The 27,842-nt window shown below is 38.1% G+C and overlaps 2 protein-coding genes across 6 annotated transcripts in view; one reads left to right on the top strand and one right to left on the bottom strand.

Moving 5' to 3' along the window:
• Positions 1 to 46: 46 nt before the first annotated feature.
• On the bottom strand, positions 47 to 22,132 carry DIS3 (DIS3 homolog, exosome endoribonuclease and 3'-5' exoribonuclease). Its single transcript, XM_030477528.1, is given in 21 exon segments — positions 47 to 163; positions 3,682 to 3,804; positions 4,036 to 4,194; positions 4,627 to 4,795; positions 5,853 to 6,067; positions 7,582 to 7,738; positions 8,854 to 8,940; positions 9,455 to 9,582; positions 10,256 to 10,340; positions 10,436 to 10,500; positions 11,081 to 11,182; positions 12,015 to 12,131; positions 13,411 to 13,557; positions 14,659 to 14,796; positions 14,889 to 15,002; positions 15,921 to 16,085; positions 16,901 to 17,066; positions 18,252 to 18,324; positions 18,439 to 18,632; positions 19,392 to 19,549; positions 21,843 to 22,132. Coding segments are annotated over 21 exon segments (2,886 nt in total). The 5' UTR covers positions 22,077 to 22,132; the 3' UTR covers positions 47 to 73.
• Positions 22,133 to 22,141: 9 nt separating this feature from the next.
• The window catches only part of PIBF1 (progesterone immunomodulatory binding factor 1), a 118,895-nt gene continuing 113,194 nt past the window's right edge, over positions 22,142 to 27,842 (top strand). For 3 of the 5 annotated variants that reach the window (XR_003990271.1, XR_003990270.1, XM_030477526.1), the window contains exons 1-4: positions 22,161 to 22,276; positions 23,054 to 23,367; positions 24,207 to 24,307; positions 25,635 to 25,833. Coding sequence is in view for 3 of the 5 variants with exons in the window: in XM_030477526.1 (XP_030333386.1) it covers positions 23,116 to 23,367; positions 24,207 to 24,307; positions 25,635 to 25,833 (552 nt within the window). In the remaining 2 variants the exon portion in view is untranslated. Of the gene's footprint in view, positions 22,277 to 23,010; positions 23,368 to 24,206; positions 24,308 to 25,634; positions 25,834 to 27,842 lie in introns of those variants that run through there. The other 2 variants (XM_030477527.1, XM_030477525.1) reach the window with 2 other exon arrangements.

Raw genomic sequence — 27,842 nt, 5'->3', positions numbered from 1 at the left:
ATTTTGCCCATGGGGAAAAAATACGTAAATACAAAGAATTCATGCGTGACTTCCTATTAACTTTAATATCCAGCTATTTTTGTAGCTTCCTTTTCTTCTTCTCTGGTTCATCGTTGCTGCTTGTCTCTGTAGATAGATCTGCAGGCACCTCATTTCCTTGTATCTACAGTAAGAACAGCATTGGAAGTCAGAACACTTTTAACTCAATTTTAGCTCATAACATCATGATGAAACTTGAGTTCACTTGTACAGACCTTTTACAAACACTGTATCAACATCAGAAACTCTGTTGTTAGTCCCCTAAAAGAGGGTCTACCATCATACAACACTCGCAGCAGAAACACTCGGCTGAAGGAAAAGCTAGGAAGAGCTCGGGGAAAGGGCAGCAGCACCACCTCTGCTGCCCAGACTGGCAGGGGCATGAGTGAGAGGGGAGAAGGGACCTTAACCTCACAATTTCCATTTTGCTTTTAAAAGTCACCACTGCCGTGTTTCCTGCAGTGCTGCGCCTGTCAGGCTCAGAACACTGCACTGCAAGAAGGCATTTAGCTTTGGCAGAAATGGGAAAAACTTTGGAAATAAATGGAAACCAGTTCTAAAGCAAGGAGCAACAGAAATAGAGGAAAGCCTGTACGCTGATAAGAGAATTATTTGTACTTTAAAGAGGTCATCAGGAAGCACGCTATGCTTTCTTTGAGAGTATGGACATGTGCGGTGTTCAAGGAGAGGAAAGAAAAGCAAGGTGTGATGAAGTAACAGTTCATTTAATTAAGGTCCATAAAACAGCTGGACCAAGACCAGACATACGTGTGCTCCTCTACACTTAGGTCTCTGGGCAAACTGTAATGTCCAATGAGAAAAGGTAACAGGCGCTCCTGAAGCTTGATGCAAGGAAGCCAATCACTAGGACTTCAATACCAGGTTATAAATCATGTGGAAGTGACAACAGCATATATCAGTAGAAGGAATAGTCATTTAATTGTATGAGCATGTCACAGACTCCTATGCTGGCATTAAAACCACTGCCATAAGCTGAAGGCTATGGTTTTGGTCAGCTAGTTAGGATGGCAACTAGGATGACATGCTAAAGAGTATTGGAGAGGCTGTGAGAACAGATAGTAACAATAAATTACCTTCAATGAGTAAGCATCATAAGAAGGCTCAAGACAGGGTCTACGTTTCTAGGTGTCATAAAGGCCTGTTTGTTGGGGCAACTGGTCAGAGAACCCATGAACAGAGAGAAACAACTGATGCCTGAGGACCTGCTTAGGAGGTTACCCACAGAACCATCCCTGTAATAGTGATAAAAACCTCAAACCTTAAAATGCATTACATGAGCAACAATAAGGAATTTAATAAAGGTTTTATTAAAGGGGGTTGCAAAAAGGCAAAATGCTTTCAGGGGTGAAATGGAATTTAAAAATGGCTTGGAGGAAGAACATGCCATTTATCAATAGAATTTCAAGAGAACGGTTAAAGAAGTTGGTAGAGTGACTAGCATTACAAGTCAACAGACATCCTTCAAGAAGTGAAGATCTTGTCCAAATGAAGAAATAAATACAAAATTAAAATAAACAGGCAAGCAAAAAAGATTGAGAACTAATAAAAAAGTGAGAGGCAGGAAATTCCTCCTTGCTCCTCCATCAGTGGCTAGCTGGATGATAATAGAAGCCTAAAGCAGGTAATGAAAGTATATTTGAAGCACTCAAGAAAACTAAGACCAACATCAAGAAAACTGTGACAAATTACTATCCAAAAAAAAAAAAAAAAAAGTTTAGAACAAAGTGGGTAAGAGGAAAGTGTTCCTTTAGTGCCAGGACTAGGTACAGTCCATCCAAGATTTCTAAAAGTAAGTGTAAAACTGTCAGCTAGCAACTGTTGGTGCGCGTAAACTCGTTGCTTAAAACTGGTCTTGGTACTAGAAGGAATGAAAGATGCAAAGTGTTCCCACATAACACCATACAACACAGACAATCCTGCACCTAATCTCTGTATGGATGTGATCCTGTATGGATGTGTGGTGTGCTCACAAACAAGAGTCATATGTGCAGCTGCTCCTAGCTCAAATAAAATCACGTAAGAGAACTATAACAACATAAAAGCAATGAGGAAGATCAAAGATGTGGAGGTTTCTGGTAAAGCAGGAGCTAACAGAAGTATATAGAATTGGGCCACATGGGAGTAGTAAATGGGAATAACAGACTATTTTTCACAGCGTAGGAAATACAGTATGTCATCAAGTAACAGTATGAGGCATCAGGCTTTAAACAAATGAAAGGTCAATCACTTTTTCATACAAGCTGAGCTGTGTAACTCACTGTTACAAGATACTGTGGCAGTCAAAAGTGTAAGCTGGGAATAAAACAAATTCACAGAACAGACTCCATCCTACTGAACACAGAGATGTGCATCTGGGTGAGACAGTATTTAAGTTGTAATTTGTGGAAGCTTGGAATGGACACAAAGGGAATGATCACTGTATGTGCATCTGACTCTTGTACTTGCTCCTTACAAGGAAGGGGGCCTAGTAACTGATGGTCAGGATGACAAAGTATTTTGGCTTAACTAGTATGGCCATTCCTGTATCAAGGGAAAAGCTAAAATTATAGTATTTGGTTTGTTGTAGAAAAAGGGACCTTCACAGGAATTAGTACAAGAAGTAGAAGGGAAGCCAGCTTTCATTAGCCTTAATTTGTGTCCATTTTTAACGAACAAAGCGTGTTCCTCAGAAGCAGCTCAGACAAACCCTGACTGGTGAGCATAAGCAGTGGGCAGCTCAGCGTGTGAATGCACAGCAGGATGCAAGGTTTCTTTCTTGCATTATCTACCTCCCACTTTTTGAAATCATGAGGACTGCCTTCAACTCAAGCCTATACAACAGCTCCACGATAAGCATATTTAGATGCATTTGAAAACAGATAATTTCTCAGCAAAAAAAAAAAAAAAGAGAAATGATAATGTTCGACTGCAAAAACAAGGACCTCTTGCTTATTTTGGATTTTCTTTTTCCTCCATGATTATGGATACTTAATTACTGCACCATCTGTTTACCCAGTCACATGTAACTTAATGAAAGTACTCAATGGCATGCAAAATACTCATCAGACCTGAGATGTGAGACCAGGTGAAAACCCATGTCCCAGATGTACTATGAAGCTAGAATTGGGAAGTCTGAAGACCAGAGACACAGTTAATAGGACACTACAGTTCTTACCACATTATCAAGGGGGAATTTTTATATTGTGGCGGTTTTAAGAGAGGACTGCCATTTACAGCCAGCAGTTATAGAGTTTCCTTCTGAGCCGCCCATTGCAGTTACACGGTAATTTACTGGAACAAAGGTGATCTTACTGAGTTTTGGCAGGTTTTCAGAAGGGAGATTTGATTACAGAAGCATGAAATTCAAAAGATACTACTTCAGCAAATCATCATCTTTCCCATCAGTGGAAATAACCCTGATGGGCGCAGAAGGGAAATTTAATTTAGAGCCCTTTATTCTTTCCAACAGCCAGTGAAAGCAGACCTGTGTCTTCTCGAGAGTGGATGCAAAGCAATCGCTACAATCTGCTGCTAAGTGGTTTTTTTTTTCTTCTGGTTTAAACTTCAATTTTAGCATACGCTGATTTTTTAAGATTACTGAGGGTAATATGATTTCTGTGAATTGCAAATGTTGTGCCTTACCTTTGGTTCTACCAAAACCATCCGAATTTTCTGATGTTGGATGTTGGAAGCATCTAACATAATGTTCACTTTAACTTTATCAAATACACATAATGTTGTGTCTTCCACAGTCAGTGACGGTACCTGAAAGTTCAAATATTGTATAAATACTCACAGCTTACAATGTCTTATGTTTTTTTACAGATAAATATTTTTGTAGGAAATAATTTATATTCACACATAACATTAATAAACACAAATTACTCCTGAATGTTCAGAGGCTTAGAAAAGTCTCTCTTACTCTTCTAAAACCAACTAGATTTTAGTCATTCTGCTCACTTACCAAATAAAAAAAAATAAAGGTATTTAACATACCTCATTGTTGTAATCCAGTTTTGGTGTTGGTTTACCTTTTTCTTCAAAGAAGACTGTTCCTTCTAGCCCATACTTGGGAATCAGAACCACAATTGCATTTTTTCTTACAAATAATATATATGCATCTTCATTCACTACTCCTTTGCTTTTGAAGAACAGCTGTAACAAAAGTAAAATACATGAATAAGAATAAAAGACTAGAACATTCTCTTCTGTATTACATATATACTGGCTTAAAAAAATGAAAACATTCAAATACAAATCTGTACTTAGTGATTATTACACACCACATATTGAAAGCAGAATAAAGAAATCCCATAAACTGTTTATAAAATTACTGTAGTATTAAGCATTCATCATATTTATATAAAACACAAAGTAAAAAGAATCCTCAAGATGCCATTACTCTAAATCTTTCAGAGCCAGCAACGCAATGTTGAAGCTTTTCCTCAAAGCAGCAGCCTTTGTTCTTACTCGTTCCTGCAGACTCGCTTAGTTTTGCTCTACAAAGCACAACTCAATGTTCCCTCTCTGCCTTTAAAATCAACATAAATAGTGCACAGTTAATCCTCACATCTCAGAACTCCTTACCTGTGTATGGAATGCAACAGATGCTCTTTGTGCGTATTGAGCCATTTTATGTCGGTAATTGAGATTTTTACACATATCCGCTAGTTTGTGTTTATCTCTAAGTTCCGGGTAAGTATCGTCTGCTCCTATGGCCACTGCCAAAAGTCGATGTACTATAATGTCAGCATACCTGCAAAGATGAGATTAAATGATTAAAACACACTTAAAAAAAGAAACAAATATATATCATTTTGGTTTTGTGACTCTTATAGATCAAAACATTTTTGTAATAATGATGGTGTACTGAAAACTCCCTGTATTAATCCAAGATCACTCTTTTCGTTGACCGAAGATACACTCTGCAAAGCCAGAATGAACTGTACTGTTTTCTAACATAAATTCTTTACTATATTCTACCAGTAGAGCCTGTACTTTGCTGCTTCTTTGTACCAACAGCCTGTACTCAACAGTATATGACCTAACCGTTCTATAGGTTAGAACTATACTAACTATACTAACTAAATAGTTAGTATAGAACGGTGTTTCAATACCATTCATCTGCGAAGCATAATCACACTTTAACATCTTGGTACATAACTTCTAATAGAACTTCAACCAGGAACTTTTTAACACATCTCCAAGCAACCAAAATTTACTATTAAGACTCCTAGAAGCTCCACAAATTATCCATACAAATGCACAGGAATTTTAATCCTCCTGTAAGAGATTTCACTTGAAAGCTTTCTGAGGAACAAAATATGACAATTATTTTCCTTGAATACTTCTTGGTAAAAAGAAGAAAAAACCTCTAATTTTCCAAGGTGTATGATTTGATTACAATGCAAGTTTCAAATCAGCAATGCTTTTATACGTAAAATGCAGTCTCCTCAAAATTTAAACACGGCTTACATCTGAAAAATGACAGACCAAACTCTGCCTCAGTCTTTGGTCGACTTACATAATGCTAACTGATCCCAAAGTGCGTTTTTATGCCAGAGATATGCATTAGGGATGTACTTCTGAGTTTTTTAAAGATTTTATTTGATCTTAGGAGTCACAGGCAGTGAACCTGGGAGCTTGTGTGAAGACTGATCATCATCTAAAGCCACCACTGTTTCAACTGAGATCTAAAGCTGAACAGAAACAGTATCTTCTTTTAAACAGACAACACCACAATGTAAAATAGAATTTATTCACAAATAAAAAATTTCTTTTTGTTCCCTGAAAGGTTCCTAAAATAAAAATACCTTCTAATGGGTGAGGTAAAGTGGGTATAAATAGGTGAGGCTAAACCATAGTGATGAAAATCATTATCCATTCCAGAGCAGAAATAAACAGCTTGCATCATGCAGCGAGTGGTCAAAATTCGGAGCAGTGTATTTAGATATGGGAATGTAGGAGATTCAGCTTTGTCCAATGATTCAGCTAAAGCCTTTGCTGAGTCTGTCTTAATTTCCAAGTTCTGGAAGGAAGGAAAAAAAATAGAAAAAGGTCAGCTATTACTAGCAAATATTAGCAGAGTATAAGCAGAAGTGTAACAGCCACATCCATGCTAAATTTAGCAGCTGGCACAGTTATAACACCGAATAACCTCACGGAATGCCACTGTTACCAACAAATAAATATACAGATAAATCCACACATGCACAGGTCCCTCCCTCATCATTACTAGTACTCTATGCAAAATACGAGAAGTTAAGTCAGTAGCCTAGCAATTCAGAAAAGAAATCCATCCAGAACTAAGAAATATTTTATGTTAATATTAACAATTTTATTTCCTTTGATTTGATTTTTCCATCCCCTTATTGAATAGGATTAAGCAGTAATCAACCTTGTTGTACGTATTCCACAGTTATTAAAATTTATACTTGGAAAAGTAATTTGTAAAACCAACTGTATGACATTTTGTTTGCTGTTTGCCAGTGTTCACTGATAAAAATTCAGGTAGGTAGAAAATAGAGAATGCATTTTATTTCCAGTCACACATCGTAAGATCAGTTGAATGTTCTTTCCTTTATGTACGCCACTGAAAACAAAGCAGGGTCTAGAGATCAAATTATGGTAAAATAATTACATATTTATTTTTAAAAGTGTAACAAAAATATAGCATATTAATATCTAATCATGATGGTGCATCATAGTGAACAGCCACTTTGGTTTACTAAAAGAACGTTTGTCTATGCATAGGAATTTAGCTTTCCAAATAAAATAGTAGTTTAAAAATAAGTTTCAGAGTACAAATGAAATCATTATCACTATTCCAGTTTTATAGCAGAGGAAAATGAAATGGGCTGGGTTTTGGCTCATCCATTGATCTTGCACTGATAGAATTTGGGAGTTTCTCTCTTGCTTCTAGAAAAAACACACGGGTGTGCATATGTGTGAATAGTTGAAGGGAAAGGAAATATGACTGCACATCACAATGTCTAGAAAGTTAGAACGATTAGCTCAAATAAAAGACCCCTGAAACTGGAAAAGTCATTTTTCAGTTCAGACTTACTAAATAAGACTTGTTTCAGGCTAAATTAACCTCTAGCTGATCTAAGGAGAGGATGGAAACTATAAACACATATGGACACATTTTCTTATTTCCTCACTCTTTAAGAGAGACATATTATTTGATATGATTGACCAATTCATAAGTACATCAATAATGTATGTGATCCAAAGCCAAAAACTGGCTCAAAAATTGCATGTGGCTTGGAGAAATACTTACAGCACACAAGAGTAACAATAGGAAAGACTTCCAGAGTGATTTGCTTTCTTTACTGAAGAAAGGGCTTTAAAAGCACAAAATTCTTCCTTTCATCTAGAGGTACACCAAATCTTGCTACAAGTACCAGCAATTTCAAAGTGCAGCTGATACACCTTCAAAATACCATTTTCCAACCCTTATTCTTGGGTAAGTGGCCAACCAGAGAAAAAACCCACAGCTTCTTTTAATTAATTCACTTAATTAGCATGGTATAAACTTGCCTTGGACTTTGCAGCCTTCACAAGGATGTCATAATTTGATGGGGGAGGAGCAGGATGTTTCCGGAGCAAGGCAAACTCTGGGAACTCACTGTGAATTTTTTGTGCTACAGAAATATTGGCAAGCAACATGAACTCTTCAACCATGGAATTTGTTTCTCTATCAACATAAAATATTTTATATTGTTAGAAAAGCATTAAATTATGTATTTACTTGAGTGCCTAATTAAGAGACATTCCACCATCCTAAACAGTATTATGTAACATTCATAGAATCATAGAATCGTAAGGATTGGAAAGGACCTTAAGATCATCTAGTTCCAACCCCCCTGCCATAGGCAGGGACACCTTGCCCTAAACCACGTGGTCCAAGGCTGGTTGTTTTAATCATTTATACAATTAGGCAAACATTTTAGAGACTAAAAACATTAACATTTATTAAGTTTCAGATACTGAGTCAGAACAAAAACACCTATTCTAAAATTACAAATTATATTCAAGAAAAATGCTCTTTAAAAACGCCTCAAAATACCAACAGATAAGTTTTTGATTTCTTCCTAAGAGTACTGTTCTAATATTGTACATAGAAGTTTGAAAGCACCATGTTGCACACCATAGGTGTGACAGTTTACATAACTAAGTGTAGATTTTAGCACAGACACTAAGTAGTAGTATGAGAGAAAGTAACTATCTTTAGAAATTGAATTAGTAGCTCTATTTCTAGAACTCCTCAGTAAGATTGTATCACTCTGCAATAACGTGCAATAAGTGCTCTGTTTTTGTTAAGGTTTCCGTAATCCATAACTCCAAGTTCTACTTTCCTTTGTTAATACCAGTAGAAGGGCATCACAGAGAAGCCAGTGTGGTATAGAAAGTTTGGACCTTAGTGCTCCATTAAATCAGTAGTGAAGACTTAGGTTCATATATGAAGTGTACAGCTCAAAACTTGCTTCATAAATAGCACAGTAAAATACAGAGGAATTCTCTCTTCTAGGGTCAGCTTCTCCAGGAAGCTGCCCCATCCCTGGCAGTGTTCAAGGCCAGGCTGGATGAGGCTTTGAGCAACCTGATCTAGTGGAAGGTGTCCCTGCCCAAGGCAGGAGGCTTTGTACTAGATGATCTTTAAAGGTCCCTTCCAACCCAAGTAATTTTATAATTCTATGACTGTCCTGCACTATTATATGAACTCTGTATACTATTGATGTTACTACTTAAACATGTCTTTAATTCCATCCCTGCCCTGAATTAACTAACTGAGGAAAATAAAACACATACTTTAGCTCCTTAGTCTGCAGATCAATAGGATCATGAGTTTCACTGTCCATGTGGAAACGAACTTCTGGTGAGGAAAGTGTCAAGGCTCTGGAAGACAGGAAGAGGTATTAGCAAATTGCAGTAAAGCAGACACAACAGCTCAGTTGCAAGGCTGTACACAACATGTGGGTTTATCATGAAAACATAATTTAAAAATCAGCAGAAATAAAATTAAAAAAAAAAAAAAGGGCAGGAATTAAAAGTAGAATTGGGAAATTAATGTTCAAATTAGCCAAGATTATAATGCTGACACACATCAGCAGTAGCTCCTAATATTTCAAATGCTGCTCCTCCAATTGTCTTTTTATAACAACTGTAAGAGATCCATATTGACGGATTTTGTTAACACCCCAGGTTAATATTTTTGGGGAAATGAAGACAGGCATTTTTATGCAAATCAAAATGGCAAGTACTTCTTTTCAAAAAAATTTTCATTGGAAAAATGGACACAGAGGACCATTATACAGTTTGACATCAAAAAACAGCCAGGAAAAACACAAAACAAAACCAAGCAACCAAAGAAACCGGGGAAAAAAGAGAACAAGGACACTGCACAGTTTACCCATTATCAATTCTTTTCTTCTTCAGAATTTTTGCTAATTTGTTTAGTTCTCGTAGGCTGGTAGTAATATCATCGTTCATAGTTGCTGAATCAATTCTCATCTGTGCTTCAGCATATGTAAGAGAAGCCTTGAAGAGGTTAAAAAAGAGACACATGATATGTAATAGAAGGAAAAGAAAAATATAGTTCTGTCTTGCAGAAACTGCAGTTTGCTGTCAAAGTTGGTTCAAAAATACAAAGCTTGACATTCATTTAGGTGTTGAATATAATTCCCAAATAATAATGGTCAAAACAGGACAGATCTATGCAAGACATCAAGAAATACTAGGCATTCACAGTGGTTTTTTATGCTGATCACAGGTGTATTTTATACATCTGAGGTCTAATTTTCAGAAATGTATTAAACACCTACAGAATCCACTGAATTTAACTGAAAATTATCAGCAGCTGGTATATACCAACCATTTCATATATACTTCTGTATATCTATAGGTATCTGAATACATTTATACTTTTTAAATGAAATACCAGAACCAAGTAACTGTACAAAAAACACTGTAGCCATAGAGGTTTAAAAGAACAGGGCAGAATCAAACATTTTCTCTCTCTCTAGGATTTAAGTATCATTTCCTAATTCTAAGAAAATCAGATTACCAGGTTGGAAGGGACCTCAAGGATCATCAGAAAAACGTAGAAAAATCAATAAATAGCAAGAAGAAAACTTTAAGTCTGTTGATCATAGTTTTTATAAAAAGGTCTCAAGCTTTTTTTCTGAAGTATAATAATATTTATGTGACTAACCTTGGATTTGATAATACTTTTTGTAAATCTGGTTTTTAAAATTTCAGCCTTATGGTTCATCTCCCATATACATGAAAATGCCAGCCTATGAGAGGGAAAAGGGAGAAAAATCTGCTAAAATCCACATACGAACATCTGGAGTTTCTCATCAAGATCAAAGTGTGGATCATATACATATACCTGTCCACATCAGATCTCAGGGAGCATAAATTGGAACTAAGTAACTCTGGAACCATATCAATCCTCTGCAAAGTAAAGAATAAAAATCATGACTCATTACAAACATATTTTAATTTCCCAATTTTCACTGTACTAAATGCTTGGAAATTTTTTTTTTTTTTGCTAAGAAAGCTCAGATTTCCAGGAGAAAAGTGACCTACTTAGTGCAAATTCATTCCAAGATCCATTTTTATCATCAGTTTTTTAGTAACAGTTACTTCTGAAAAGAAATTGTGGTCTGTAAGAAGTTAAAATAAACAGGACTACAGCTGTAATGAATACAAATCATAAGAAACATATAGACAGATAGATATACAAAAAAACAAAGATTTAGCTATCACAAGAAAAAATAATTGAAAAGCCAAACCAGGCCACTTCTGCAGTTTCAGATTGGTATTACAACAGTACTCCAGTTTCTCCCTCTTGCTGTGCAAGCCAAATGACAGAAAGTACCTCCATTTTGATACTCTTGGGCAAATTACATGCAGCCTAAAGGAGCCTACTTTATTTTTTTATTTAGTTTAGAGAACATTCCCAAGAATTACAGGAGGAAAGCAATGAAAACCCAACTGCTTAGTTGCACAAAAACCAATAGAAAACAATTACTTTTTCACACAGATATACTGTTGTTCCTCTTTTTACTGACTCCTCATCCAAAGCATTTCCTGGGCGAATAAAATGGCTGACATCTGCAATATGTACACCAACCTAAAAAACAGCATCACAGAAAACAGAAATAGTTCATGATTATCATGAAAGGAACTCTCAAGTTTTTATTTACAACCCAGTTTACCCATTGCCAGTTCCCTTCAGCAGCTCCTATATCTAGTAATAGGAATAGTTAAAAATCTATCGTACCGATACTAAAAAAATGAATAGTTGCAGCAATTACATAAAATAAGGGTGTTCGTACATTTAGTGGAAAGTTACATTCATTACTAATGCAACCCTTCCTGCCTGGGGACTCAGATAACCTCTTTCATTTTCTCGAAGGCTCACCGAAAACTTGGTTTTGGTTTTCTGTTTGCTAGACCTTCCATTTTGGCACACCCTGTAACATTCAGTTACAAATGAATTTATAAAGAAAACCTGACTAAATCAGATATAAAGGGACAGAGTGTTGGTGTTAAGCCTGTAGCTTTTTAATGCTCTTTTTTTTTTACAAAAAATAATAATTCCTTAGGCATTACAACAGTAGCTTCACTTATTCCACTGATAGTTCCTTATTCTAGCTGTAGATACCCATGTTTATACTTAGCTAAAGCAGTCATTAAGTTTTATGTTCATTTCCCATGCCAAATGAGCAGAAAGCAGGGTGAATTTAGAAGACATTAAATTCCCACTTCTGACACTGATGTAATTCAAATCAGTCCCCTTTCTTTATCACCATCTTGCAGTTGTGCAAACACTATTCATTTCTTTTACAACAGATCTGGAGCTTTGCTTTGCTCATGTCATTTACTATTACCACTACTGCACTGTTTGTAAAATAAAGGAAAAAGTAAATAAATGACCCGATAATAAGAGAGAGAGACAATACCTCTATATTTCCATTTTCTATTTCTCTACAATGTAATGCATCATCAATATCTGTACAGCCAGGAGGATCAACACTACAAATACACAGATGCCTTAAGTCCTCCCTGTATTTCATATCCTGAAATTAAACAAAACAAAAAAAAAAAAGTTGTTTTCAAGAACACTTTCCATATCAAAGTAAAAATAATCCCTTGGGAAAGGCACTTCACATAAGATTTTCCAAAGCAACCAAGTATTTTCAGAGTGCTTTTTTTGTTTGTTTTAGGACAAGATTTGTAATAGTATTTATTTATAAGATCAAAACAGATACGCAGAAACTCCAGTGACAGAAAAAGTAAGTCAGAGATGATCAAATACTTAAATTTGTTTGTTTTACAGCAAACCAGAAGACAAACTTAATACAACCACAATCATCTCATGATCTTAGAATCAGCAGGACCAGGAATCAAGATTTAAGTGACATTTTGACTGATGTCCCACTGGGCAATTTATTTAGGATATGCCTGCTCTCAATTCTAGCTTTTTAAGGCTTAGCTGTCTCAACAGTTGAAAGGAACTGCACACTTTGGAAATATTTACCTTTGTAAGATGGCTACAGAAAGACCTCAGGTATCTTAGACTAGACAACTGACTTTTAGAGAGCTAATTTACAAAGAACCCTCTTTCAACAAAAAAGAAGTAGATAATAAATTATAATAAAATCCATCCACCTCAAAGAAATTAAAATACACAAAATGCACAAACAAAACCACAGCCCACACCAGCCCAAACAAACAAAAAACCCCAAAACCCAAACAACAGCCCAGCCCAACCCAAAACCATATCATGCTCAAATTGTTCCCTGATGACATTTTTCCATACGTTCTAAAGCAACCATTCTCCATACTTAAGCTACTGGGGAGAACCCGAAATTCACTAATTACATTTAAAATAAGCAATTCTGAAAACATTAGCCTCTCCAATTACTTTACTGGATTATAGCAGGAATATACTGAAGTCTCCTCTCCTCAGATTATTTTATTGATGACACACGCTGCCACATTTGGTTACAAAGCTATTTAGCAAAACAGAAAAACTCTTAGGGGTAATCTTACAGTTATCTGAATTGTAGTCTCTGTTCTTTGAAAAAGCTTTTTTACATTTTTATTTCTTAATGAAACCTATAATGTGCTTTTTATCTTAAAATGTCTATCCGTAACAAACAGTTTTAGCCAACCCCCCCAAACTTGCAGAGGCTTTGTCTCCATAGGAAATCCAGATGAAAATTTACAGAGAGACAAAATGGTTCTGCACAACGTTTCTCCTCTATTTCTGGTGCACTGGGATATCCAAGAACATCACAATTTGATTTGAAGTAGAAGACATAGATATTATTACAGTAATTTAGAAATTATTACCTGTTCTGTAATGCTCCATGGCATTTTTGGTAGGCAACTAAGGACAGCCTGGGAAAAAGGCTGATGAGGGACATCATGTTCAAGCAGAAGAACTTCTGTCTCAGTCTCTTTATCTCCAGCACTTCCCAAGTTCTTTACAAAATGACCCTGAGAGACAATATGCACACGTACAAATGTACATACACATGCACCTCAAGCGATGCTGTTAGCTCAGAACAGTATTCTTCAAATACTCAGAAGTATTTGGAGACCATTATTCCATAGGTTATTAGTATATTAAACTACATAGTATGAATAATCTTTCTTTCTTCAGCTAGCTGTCTCATCTTAAAGACAGAAATTTAATTTCAAACATTTAATTGATTCGGTAAGTCTGAACTGTGTACATTCCCCTCTTTTCCTTGAATGGCAATAAATTTTCCACAGTTAAAGACTGCAAAATTGTAAACATGGCAATTCAGTTTTGCAGTTAAGAATAAACACTGCTGCATAAGCAGCAAAACTAGTAAGGTCTAATTTCTCTGGGTTTGTGTTGTGCCCACTCCCTAATACCATATCAGCTCTATTTCCTTCCTCACATCTGTCACATCTCATCCTCTGCAGTAATGCTGTTTTTGTCTTAGCAGTCATTCCATATATTCCAAGTTTCCTTCATTTCTCTAAATTTGAGACACCTGTGCTCTCATTCATTACAAGCTATGCATTCCTACACAAGCCAATGGAAGACTCTTTAAAACCTACTTTGTTTTCAATGCAAATTAAAGCTAGTCCTCATTTTCTCTTACAGCCTCCTATGTATTTACAAAGATCTTTCAAGAACTTCATTACCTGTAACTCAGCCCCACTGTCAATTCGACTGAATTTGGCCAAGGTGTTTAAAACTACTTGCTAGGACAGTGATCAGTCTGTGGATGAGCAAAGTCACAGCAAAAGGTTCACATTTCTAGGAACTCAGACCAAAACAAGGTGGTCCCTGGTTAGTCTAAATAAAGCACCTTAGTTAGCACATGTATGTTCACTGCAGAACTGGAGGAGTGAGCTTTTCAAGTATGATACACTCGTATCTTTTTTTGGGGTAAGAACGAACTAAATAATTTAGGGACTTCCTTAATTTGCACCATCAAATGGTGCTCAAAATTCACATCAACACTTTTTGAGGTTACTCAGCATTGCAGACAATAAACACCTTACCTAGTAACACAAAAAAATCAGACAGAAAAGAGTTCATAAGAAAATGCTTAAACTTACATTAGGATACCTGGAATTCCTGGGCCACCCATCAATAGCAACAATTATTCTTTGTCCTTCCAATTTATCTGCTTGTCTTGTTTCTATTCGAATGCGAGGAATTCTGCGATCAGCTGGTGTGAACAAATGGCGCCGTGCCTATTAACAGCCAGAAAAGGGAACAATTCATTTCCAGTTAAAGAAAAAAAACCCAAATATCTGCACTTACAATAACTGGATTATTTCCTTACCTCTTTGATCTCTGATTTGGAAAGCATGCCACAAAGCGGTCGCCAGTTTCGTTTTATAATGCCCACTACTTTTCCTGTAGGTCTCAGCATGTCCTTGATAACAGAGGCCTTCAGCTGGTAGAACACACAAGGGTTAAAAACACAAAAATCTTTGAACTCATGTTAACATGCTTGACTACAACATGTATCTCAAACCTTGGTGGTTAACATCTCATGTGTCACTATAATGCTGTAAATTCTATTATGACTTCATAAGCAAAAATATGCTGCCCTGTGCTTTGCATGACTTTTAATATTTTTAGTATGTGACCTGACTACACTATTGTAGTTGTGGGTTTTTTTAATGGACATCATTGCAGAAAATCATGGAACAGCAGAAAAACTTGTGAAGAAATGCTATCCTGTCCCACTGTTTCTGCTTATTCCATAACTATCTCTGTTTTCTTTTACAACCTATTAATTTTCAGGAACCCTCTTATGTTGCTTGAAAATTCTGCAGTAAATCTAAACATGGTAATTAAAAAACATACGCACAGAATTCAGTGGGAAGATCACGTTTTTAAAGAAATGTAAGTATTTACTGGACAGGGTATACGTTTGTGTACTGCACGGACATTAAACGGGACTACTGCAAGAAGCGTAAGATTTCACAGCTGGTTCCAAATGTACACACTGCCTATAGAAGCTGACTGTCATCATGACACAACACCTGCTCCTAATTCTAGCAAATCCTAATGTGCACATAGTAGATAGCTTTATATTATTACCTGAGTACCACCCAGGAACTTTTGGAGTTACTAAAGTTTAACAAAGTAACATGGCAATTTCTGATTGGGATTAATTAGAAAGTATCCATTTTAGACATCATCATATAATTAATGCAACTGCACGACTACAATTAAGTTTCATAATTTACATATTCACAATAGTATAAATAGGATGTGTACATCTAAAGCCTAGCACTGTCAAGGTAACGCAGATTTAATCTCCCTCTTAACACAGGAGTGAAGTGAAAAGTAATTCATTTCATACAATGTTTTCTTTCTCCTCTTCAGTTTCAATGTCATCATCGTTTTGGCCATCATCTTGCAAGACCACTGAGGACAGTGCCACCCAGTCATTTTTTGGCAACAGCTCCACAGCTACAATATCTTCATGAACTGCTCGGTTTAAATGTTTCAATCCTTGTATAATTATCTGGAATTTTTTTAGAAAACAAAATGAAAATGCAAACATTCACAATGATAGCAACAGAAGACCCATATCAAAGCAGTATATCAGAAGAGTATACATGTGAACAGGCTCTGCACTCTAAAGGACATTTTAAGGTACGTTTGTGATGCATTTTTTTTCCTCTGCCTTGGTTTCTTTCAGTACTCACGATATTATTTCAGGATTCCAATTGCCTCTACAAAAATAATGTGTTTTCCATAGATGTTTTGTTTTGTTTATAATCATACAATCCTTCTATCCTTACAGGCTAGGGAACTCCATATACTACTGGGAAATAGGAATAAAAGGAACGGAGAGCCAGAGAAGCATCTCCAGCTGCCACCACAAATAGGGAGAAAGGAGGCAACTGCTGCTGCTTGAAACAGTACAGCTGTACCAACAGTAGGCAAACAGGTGGGTTAACTGCTTGGAGGGAAAGAGTCCATCCACTCATCATCAGGTATGAAAACATTAGGGGAAACAAAGCAGAAGAGCCTCACAAGGGCTCATCACAGTTTCTCTGAAAATCCTCCTCCAAACTTGTGTCTCTGTCTTTTATCATATATTTCAAACTAATTAAAAAAAAAGTGAGTCAATTGAAAAAGTATTAACAGCACAGTCAGCATTTCAGTAGCCTATATCCATACAAAGTAAAGCATCAGAAAAAAGTCAGAAAAAACATCAGAAAAGGAAAAATTACTATAGTGCTCATTTTAACATTATGTCACTATGAAAGAACTGCATTTTAAGTCATTACTGAGGCTAAAGTTCACAGCATGAAGGCAGAATGAAAAACTTACCTCTTTTTCTTCAACATCTCCATGAACCCAAACGGTAGCTTCAAGATAATTATCTCTGCTTGCCCTGTAAGTTCCTTGGAGGTAGTTACCAGATTTTATCCCTTGCTGCAATTTGCTAAGAGGAATATGTTCTGGGAAAATTATTTTTCCACTTTCTATTTATTTATTAAAAAAAAAAAACAAAACAAAAAAAAAAAAAACAACAACAACAAAAAAAAAAACAAACCCAAAACCAAAACCAAAAAACCAAAGCAAACCAAACCAAACAAACAAAAAAAAACCAGCAACAAAAAACAAGAAGAAGAAATTTTCAGTCTTTTGTACTCATGATTATTCCAAAACCAAGCTCAGGAACATGACACTCAAGCTAACAAACTCCAAAATCATGACTATGCGTAGATATGAATATACACAATAATAAAAACCTATTATTAAGCAGTAATTTTTCTAGTTAAGTATAAAAAGCATAAACATAGAAACGTGGCAATTCCAGGAATGCCTCCTTTTCTTCTCCTGTTTGCCTGCAGTTACTTAAAAAGATACTGCCCAAGTGACATACACTTTCATGCTGACTTGCATATACTAGCATTACATGGTAAAGAGTATGGCACGCGGTACAAGCATATAATATAAGCGATATAAAATATTATGAAAATATATTACTATGACTAAAACTTTGGAGCAGTCAGACAATGAACTGCTGAGAAGATCAACTAAGCCCTCCACTTTCTTCCCATTCTTGCCTGTCCCACCCCGTTCTGACGGGACTACCTCTGACAACATTAACCGTCCCATTTTTTGGTGTTAGTTGTATCAGTCTTACGTGAAAATACACGTCTTGATTCTGATAAACACAAAGCACAAGGAAATAAAAGAGGATGTAGCTCATCTCTGAGCTGCAGCCTGCACTTATGTCAACCTAACTGACCACAAAAATCAGAGCTTCTGATAGAACTTGATCAGTAAGTTAACATAAACTTTCAAGTAACAGACACAAAGCAAAGGCTGAAATGGTTTGCAATACCCACTTTTCATTTCGTTTCCATTTTTTTAAATATTTATACATTTTCTTTAACCGTTATTATTCTCATCTTTACACCAGTTACCTAAAGCCAAGTAGCCTTTTACAAATAACTAGAAAACTACTCATAGGCACATAAGCAGCAGTAAAAACAGCTGCAATATTTCTCTTTTTCTTTTCAGTTGTCAAAAGGTTGTATTGCCAAAATGGTACTAAGTCCAGAGTCCTCATATTCTAAACTGATGCTAGTAGCCTGATATAAAGTGTCCAATAATATATTGCAAACCATTTGTGATTAATTGACTTTATAAAAAAAAATAAAAACATACCCCTTCATCAGATACACAAGCAAGACGATCTACAAGGTCAGGATTAGCTACCAAGCTTTTTATATACTCCTCACCTACAAAAGCACACACAAATATTTATGCAAGAGATGCACTGGATTTAGGTATGAAGAGTCTGCTGACATTGTTTATCTGAGCAATAAACTAAACATACGTGTCACTTTACTTACATGTATAAGCAGTTATCCCTTCCTCTAGAGCTTTCTCCTTATTAATTCTGTCATTTGTTAAAAAGATAACTTCAGTCTTCTCCTCATCGTCTATTTTCTTCAAGTGCTCGCTGTACCATTTTACCGCTACCCGAATGGCTCTGTCATTGCGGTCATTAGAAGTTTCTCCTTTCTTCTGCTCTATGTATGTTTCTCTAAATAAATGAACACATACAAACACACATAAACAAACACGTAAACAAAAAGAAGGGGGTTACAACAAAACAAAACAAATCCCAAGATCTATCTATACTTACAAAAACTATTCAGAAGCAACAAAATTGTGAGGCCAAAAGAATCACTGCTGTACCAATTTTTGTATGTGTAATACTCTATAGGCCACTGAAGGTCAGGAGACAGAAGGGTAAAGAAAAATAGGAAGGAAGTGTTAATTTCTAACACAACCTTCGCTCTGACAATTGAAGAGAACTGCATTCAAGATGCTACAACTATGGATTCAAGATTCCTAGAACTACGATATTGCAGTATTGGAAACTGCTTGTGAGGGCAAAAAACGGCAAATTAATTGCATGTTTATTTCTTAGAGCTTTCTGTCAGTAACTAACCATTTTTTTAATTCTGCTACAGACTGAGCTGGCAATATTAATAAAGAATTGGAATATGTTTAAAAAGGACACCAAAATGGAAAATCAGTATTCCATATCTCAGGGCAACAGTTTTGTCTATAAGTCTCATCCATTATTGTAAACACCTTTTCATAATTTATGTATGCTTATACTAATTACAGACCACGTTCCTGGAACATGTACCTGTTTCCCAGAAGGATTCCTTACAAGTATACAATTCTATGCCCCCCTTTCTAATTTTTTTACCTAGTTCAAATGTTGCAGTGTTGTTGCAGTTCTTCCACTGGCTAACAGTGCAACTTTGTCACATCCTATTCCACACCTTACCTATGATGTTCATTGGTGAAAGAATAGAAATGTTTTTCAGGGGTTTGAATCACGTCCCTGATTCGCTTGTATACTGGTACACTCCGATTCCTGACTTCTTGTAAGACTGTCTGTAGCACAATGACATTCTTAATAACAGGATCTTCAAGTATATCAATCTGAGGAACAAAATGGAAATGAATAAAAATTGTTGTTTAATTTTATCCAGTAACAGGACTTAAACAGTTCAAATAGGATTTTCCAGCCTCTTTGTAACCTGAATTTTGCTGGAATGAAGAGGAAGGCTTATTCTGACTTCCACCAAATTCAGCCTCAATGTGTGCTCCAGTCAAATCTAAGGCCACATGTACACTAGAAATCTGGTTTACATAGGATGGGTTCTTGTAAATTATTACCTTTGTAAACCAAATACATCTATACACAATCTGATGGTAATCCAACATAATTTAAATGCTTTCTGGCATATGTCTTTGTGAGCAATGCAAACCATAAAATAGTACCTGACCACTGTTACACAGCTAACACAGACATGCCTGTGGCATGTGTTGGCTTAAGTTCTCCAAAACCAATCCCACTGTTGCACTCCAGTTTTCATTTCTGCAGATTCAACTCACCAGGAATTCTGTTAGCTGCTCTTCACCTTTTCAAAGACCTATTTTTTTGAGGAAATGTGTTTAAAAATTTTCAGCACTTTTCTTTGCCAACTCCTGACAGCCATGACGTGCAACAGAGAGAAATCTACACCAAACGTCAGTGCACCCCGCCAGGAGAAAAAGATGTGAGCTTCATTTCCTAAGCTTGTAGCAAGGAACTGTACAAATCCATCTCCAAAATGAGACAGAATCAGAGAATCACATAATCGTTAGGTTTGGAAGGGACGTCTGGAGATCACCTAGCCCAAACCCCCTGCCAAGGCACAAGACAGCAATAAGGCTCCAGAGGGCATGGCTAAAAGAATTAAAAGCCATGACAAACCAAGCTCCTCTTCATCTGATGTTTAAATGACCTAATAGATTTTGAGCCATGTTCCTAAGGCAAGTTATCGAGTATTATTCTACGTATAAGATGAATTACCAGGCCAAGTCTTACTGTTGCAATCATGCCCCAGCTGCTGGGTAAAACCTCTTCCTGCTGTTACCAAGACTTTCTAATCCCGCTGCTCCAGTTCATGGCAGCGTACTCTGGCACATTCTTAAGAGTGCTCTACATTACGTATATACAAACTTTGCCAACAGACACCAAGAAGTCTGTGGGTAACAGGCTGAAAGCATCCCTTGATTTGCTGTTTTGAGAAAAAATTCCTTACAACTTTTGGGATGGGCAACAGTTGAAGCGTGTGAGTGTTGTGCCCCTCTCCAGGGTAATCCATGTTAGGATTCATGAATTATTTCCAGTCTCCAATGTCTGCACAGGGCTATTCTACTTTCTACAGATGCATTCCAAAGCAATCAAAAAAACCCCACAGCAAATCATCGACATCGGGAATTCAGTACCTCCCAGCCTGGAATTTTACTGTCTGCATTGCCCATACTCAAGCCTTTGCACAATTAGTGATGGGCTGCAGAATAAAGTTCACCCCATGCTTCCAGAGTTGTACATGGGATGATTTTGCAGCCTCTATTCATTACCTGAAATCAGCATCACAGTATGGAGAACTCAAGCCTACAACAGGTCTGAAAAACTGAGCAGGTTTCCACGAAAATGCAGTAACCACCTGAAGATCCTGATGCTGCTTCAGAGTCTATTCACCCTTCTGGCCTGATTTCCAATCCTATATCAGACTACAAACAGCAAAGAAATAAATACTGTTCAGTATTTAAAGGGTGGCTACAAAGAAGATGGAGACTGCCTTTTCACCAGGAGTCAAATGGAAAAGGGTAATGGGTGTAAGTTACTTCTGAGGAGATTCTGGTTGGAAACATCGGAAAAGTTTTCACGATGAGAACAATTAGCCATTGGAATAATCTCCCCAGGGAAGAGACAAATCCCCTATGGTTGGATACTTTTAAGATTTGACTGGACAGAGTGCTGGGGCATCCCATCTAGGTCATGCATTGCCAAGATTGGACCAGATGATCCCCGAGGTTCCTTCCAACCAGAATTCTGTGATCCTCTGGAACAAGTACTGTTATTTATTCCTACTGTTCAGGCAGCAAAATGTAAAGCCGGACTATAGTCTAAGACCAGACTAGATTCGACGATGCTGAAGGCCTCCTCAGTAGCATGCAGGCAGAGAAAAGACAGCCCGTTCCGGGGCCGGCGGGATATCAGCAACGACGAGAAGGCCCGAGGCCGGCGGCGTACTCACTGCTGACGCTAACCGCGCCTCTCCAGGAGCGATGCCCGGACCCGACGCTTGAGGGGACCCCTCACACGCAGCCGCTTTAACCGAGGCTGAAGCAGAGCTCCACAGGGAGCACGACCAGGCCCAGAGGCACACCCGCGGCTCACCTGGTGAAGGAGGACGTTGGTGTCGGGCAGGAGGTAGTGCGGACCGGGGCAGAGGCTGCTGGCGGCGCCGCGGGGTTGCGCCTGGAGGCCGGCGGCGGTCGCGCCGGTGCGGGGCGGGCAGAGGCGGCAGGCGGCCGCGCCGCACGGGATGTCGTCGCGCAGGTAGTGCTCGCGCACCACCTTCACCACGGCGCCCGCCCGCGTGCGCTTCACGAACGTCCGCGAGGTCTGCATGGCGCGCGCCGCCGCCAGGAACACCGCCCCTTCTCCCCGCCGCCGCCGCTTCCTCCCGGCACGCACCGCGGCCGAGCGCGCGGGAAGCGGCGCGCGGCGGCGCCCCGGTCGCCGTGGTGATGGCGTCGCGCAGTCCCGCTTCAGGCCGCCCTGAGGGAAGGCGGAAGGGCGCGCGCGTGCCGCCGCCGTCGCCGCCTGAGGTGAGTGAGCGCTGCGCCGGGGCTGCCGTTGCCGTGCGGGATCCTCCTCGCCCGGCGGGTCAGCTTTCTCTAGCTCTCACGCGCCCCGCCGCTCTTGTCTTTTGTCTTCCGCTGGGTTGGGCATCCAGCGTATCCTCCATTGAGCTGCCCCGCCGTAGGGAAGGAGCAGTGGCCCGGAGAACCAGCCCCGGCGGGCTCCGCGACCCTGGTGTTAGTGCAGCACTGTTTTTCCCTACAAGGCTTTGAACAGCGTGCGTTAGTCTGTGCACCTCTTCATTAAAAGCCATGGTCTGTACAGAGCGGTTGTAAAGTACGTGTGGCTGTTGAGTAGGTTAGCCTGGTAAGAATAACGGAGCTGCTACTTCAGAGAAGACAAAAGCGGCCATCAGGCTGTTCCTTTACTGTTTTCTCTAGCAAGTCTTGTTAATGCTCGTTATTGGATGTTCTCTGATACTATGTGTATGGCTCATGGGTCTTGTGAGTTTTTGGTGCATGTTCTTCTGATAGTGGGTATGGCGGTTGCACATCCTGATTTACCTGTAACATCTTACCAGTGAGCTTGATTCACACCGGTACATAGCTTACTGCAGTCAAACCCCTTCCTAACAATTACTTCAGCGACGGAGTCCTTGGGCAACTTCTTGAGCTTCTTAAAATGTTTTTCTTGGGTAAATAAAAAAATACATTCATGTGATGCTGGGAGGTATTGCTTAGTGATCTTGTTTAACTGGTTAATTTTTCATAATGCCTTTCACTTAATTGTTTGGATTCTTGCAGTTGATTCTTTGGGGGCTCATCTCAAACTACGATGTAAAAAAGCTTTCAAGTAGTGAAAGAAAATGTCACTTAAGAGCTCTAAGGAAATGAGGAAAGTAAACATTTCTAGCTCTTTGGAGTCTGAAGATATTAGCTTAGAAACCACAATACCAACTGATGATATTTCTTCTTCTGAAGAGAGAGATGGTACTGTTAAAATCACTAAGCAGCTGATTGAACGGAAAGAGTTGCTCCATAATCTTCAGCTGCTTAAAATAGAATTATCTCAGAAAAACTTGATGATTGACAACTTGAAAGTAGAATATCTGACCAAGGTAAGAAATGTTCCTTTCATGTATAATCTTTTCTTGTTTCTGGTGCTTTTAGGGTATGATAGAAACTTACGTTCTGCTAAAAATTTCTCTGAATTGCATGCTGAAAGCCTACTTAGTTGTTTTTTGAAGGGTTTTTTGGTGGTTTTTTTGTTTGTTGGGTTGGTTCGATGAGAAAAGAGGGAAACAAAGATATGGAAAATTTAGCTGACTTGAACAAGTCATTATACTTTCAAATGAATGAGGTGGGATTGAATTAGTTTCTCCTTTTCTAAAAACAAAGGAGAAAGACCTATTTTCTTCTGGAATATTTTTGTCACAGATAAAAGTAGCTTAATAGGGCTTTTAACTTTGGAATACTAGAAAAAGTAATCTGAATACTATTCAATGATTTGTTAATGAGGACATGGCTAGAATATACCAACATGCTAATAGGAGGGGATTTGATTGTGTATAGTTCCCACTAAGGTGCATGAAACTAAGAAAGATTGTTAAAGCTTTGCCACATCTGTGTGCAGTCCACATTTACAACCTGCTATATACTAATTGTGGCTTTCACAGGCTTGCTGCTCTGTGTTTAAGCCTGGTTTGAAATTAGTTGAACAAGTAGCTATTTGGCTGAAAACAATAAGGCTTAGAACTAGGTCTTTTTTACTTTTAGTTCATTAGGGCTAAATCCGTATCGTATTTTATGATATTTATTATTTGGCATATTTAGAAGTCTTGTTAAACAATCACTGTTGCATTTCCCAGGGCATTGGCTCTCCCCCTTTTTATACAGTTTTTTTAATTACCAAGGTAAATTCTGGTCTTCCTTTTATACTTATATTCTTCGTATTTAGATTGAAGAGCTAGAAGAGAAGCTTAATGATGCAGTCCATCAAAAGCAGCTCTTGTCTTTACGACTGGATAGTCAGCTGGCATTACAGCAAGAAGATGCCAGGTACGATGGGAGTAAAACTAAGAACTTCATCTTTAATATTTTATTAATATGAATTAAAATTAATTCATGGTCGGTTAATGGAAACTGATGATTATGAATTGCAGGAATAGGATTTCTTTTGCATTGTAAAAATGGAATTTATGTCTTTAATTTACATATGCATACATTTGAATTCAGCTTTCACTCACTGAAGTTTTATTGTTACCTGGATTCAAAACTGAATAGGAACTGGGAGTAAGAACATTCTTAAAACTAGTAAAGAGTAAAAGGAGTAGGTAGAGGTGGCAGATTTTGCATCAAATCAAACAGAATTTTGAATAACTCTGCAGCCTTGGTGACTTGGGAAAGGTAAGGGGATAATGTTTAGCACTTCCAGTTAGGATTGCTTATTGGTCAGAAATGCTTTCAGTTGATGATGTAGAAACTTACTTTTCATCTTGCTTTTCTGAAACATTTTGAGTTAACCTATAGCTGAAAATAGACTCTTGTCTTTTTGAAACCAGTGGGACAGACATTGCCTTGTAGTACTAGCTAGTATTTTTAATATTACTTTTTAAATAATGTAGGAATTGGTGCATTTTGTTTTGAAGAATGATTTAATTTGAATATTTCTTCAAGAGTCATGGCTAAAACCTCTTAAAAAGTAGGTCAGTTACATTTGATTTAAATAAAATGAACACTTTGAAACATCTTGAAGTGATGTACATTTTCTCTTGTTGCATAATACCTTATCTCTGGTGATAATAGTAATGGTAGTATTTTAAGGCTGGCAGTAAGGCTGCTTATTTAAGCATAGTGATCTTTGTGGTGTGTGCTTTGTGGTTTTGGGGTTTTTTTTAAATGGACCCCAATTTTGTATTTTACACTGGGTAGAAAATGAAGGGTTGTGTGTGGAATAGGCCATAAGCATGTATGTGCTGAAACTTGGTAAGACACAAATTGAAGTTACTATTGCTTTGTTTGGTGATTTACTAGTTCCTTGGGTTTTGAGTGGAAATACAGTCAGCTTTTTCATGCTTTTAATGTTTTGAATTTATAAATTAGTCTTAATTTACCAATTCAAGTCAGCGCATATGGAGACTAATTGACATTTCTCAGATTCAGCCTTGTATTGTCAATGTCTATGAAGTTTCCGGCTTTTTATAGATACAGTATTTAATATGATGGTGTAATCCTGCTGGTATACACTGTTGTGCTAATTACCTAATCTCTGTAAATTTTCCCCGCTACAGTGAGCATAACTCACTGCCTTGCCAGGGTATTGTGAAGGTTTGTCACTTGTGTTACTTGCTACTTAATGTCTTCTGTTTTCAAATCAATCTTAAAGAAAACACCAGGCTCTAATGAAACAAGAAATGGAAACTATTTTATTGAGACAGAAGCAACTGGAGGAAACAAATCATCAGTTAAGGGAGAGGGCTGGAGATATCCGTCGTAGCTTGCGAGACTTGGAATTGACAGATGATTGCTATAAGCAGCTAAAGTCTCTTCCTGAAGATCAGCTTTCTATCCCTGAATATGTTTCTGTGAGTACTGAGTTTTGTATTGGTTTAAAATATAGCTGTATCCTCAGTTTGCCTAGGATGGAGTTAACTTTCTGCATAGCAGCCTGAATCTTCTTGTGCTTTGCTTGTGCTTGGCTAAAACAGTGTTTGCAACACACCAATGTTATGGCTATTGCTGGACAGTGCTTGCACAGCATCAAGGCTTACTCTTCTCCCCCTGTCCCCAGCAAGCGAGGGGTAGTCATGAGATTGAGAAGGGGACACAGCTGAATAGCTGGCTTGAATCAGCCAAAGGAATATTACATACCATCTAACATCATGCTCAGCAATATAAACTGGAAGTAGAGGAAGAAAGATGGGGTGGGGAGCGGCCTCCAAGGTGCTTGTTGCTCAGAGACTGGCTGGGCATCCGTCTCCTTGCAAGAGGTGGTGAGTGGTTGTATTTGCATGGCCATTGGAACAATCTCCCCAGGGAAGTGGTGGACTCCTCAGTGTTGGACACTTAAGATTTGGCTGGACAGGGTGCTCAGACATCTAGTCTAGGTTATGCTTTGCCAAGGAAGTTTGGACCAGATGATCCTTGAGGTCCCTTCCAGCCAGTATTCTATGATTTTCTCTCTTTCCTTCACTAATTAAACTGTTGAGAAAACTCGACACCTGAATTTCCTTGCTTTTGTTGTTCACACTCCTCTGTCCTGCTCCCATTGGAGGCAGCCAATATGGGTGTTTGGCTGCTGGACAGGGGCAACCCACCACAAGCTATAAATTGCTGTTGTTTAGAATTAAAGGTATCTGCATATACTAGAAGCCAGTCTATACTCCTAGAATTCTTACTCTTCCCCAACTAGAAATGAAGGAACTTCAGAGGCAGATGTGCTTTTGGATCTGTCTGTTATGACAGGATTCCAGTAAAGAGGGGAACCTTTTAATCCCAGACTCTGATGTCTTGAAGGGAGTAGAACTGCTGATGTATTTTAAGCAGGTTAAGCAGATGGGGTGTTACAGTTAAATGGTGGGTACATGCTGATGATCTGAAATACAGCAGGCTCAACAGGAATTTGAAACTTGGCTTGCCAGAACCACAAGTCAAGGTGGTTCTTGCAAACATCTCTTACCTTTCCCTTATGCTTTCCATCTGGCCCTTTCCTGTCTGACTAAATGCAGGAGATAAAGTGTACCTTAAAGAGTACTGTAAGACTCATTTTCTTAAGAAGTTTATTAATTGTGGCTTAAGGGTAGATAGAGGGACAGGGGGGTTTCTGCTTGCAATAAAAAGACAATGCCTTCACGGACTGTGGGACATGTCCAGAGCATCCTGGTTCCCTTCTGGGAATGAAGAGGATTTGGACATATAAACCTTAATCCACCAAAGTATTAGCATTTTATTTACTTATAGAGCTAGTTATTGAAGAAGCTGTAAATAATACCATGTTAAAAAGCTTAGTGCATTTGTTGAGGTATAAATGCTACATGAATGAGTTCTCTTGCTGGATGAAAGTCATGGTATACTGTGCTCTAAATATATAGAGAGATGTGTAACTTGTTCTTATCTAAAGGATGTTCTTGGAAACATCTTCTTAAAAGTTCTAAAACTGGACTTTTGAAAGTACTGGGAAAATTTTAAGGCTCTGTATGAATAATAAGATCACTTAGCTGGAGCCTCTGAGGTCATTACCCCCTAGCTGCCTACTGTACCCTTCCCTCTGCGGAAGTATTTGAGGGGTTTTGTTGATTCCTGCACCATCATGGTTGAAAAAGCAAATTTTTAACACGAACTGAAATCTGTGTCAGCTTGCTTGAAATTGGCATGCAGGAAGCTACAGGACTTTGGGAGTTGATTGGCAGTCAGTGCAAAAGAGTGCGTAGCTGGGCAGGACAGATACCGGAGTTAGTAACTCTGCCAGCTGCGCTAAGTGAAGGTGTCACAGCACAGTTAGAGTGCTTAGACTGTAATTGTGAATAGAAAGGGGCTCTAAAAAGGATGTGAAGTGGGAGAGGTAACAGCCACCTTCTACCTCTAATCTACCTTT

The sequence above is a fragment of the Strigops habroptila genome, chromosome 2, assembly GCF_004027225.2.
Source record: "Strigops habroptila isolate Jane chromosome 2, bStrHab1.2.pri, whole genome shotgun sequence".
In the NCBI taxonomy this organism is placed as follows: Eukaryota; Metazoa; Chordata; class Aves; order Psittaciformes; family Psittacidae; genus Strigops; species Strigops habroptila.
The sequence above is the reverse complement of the archived record's forward strand: the minus strand, read 5'-3'. Positions and strand labels throughout refer to the sequence as shown.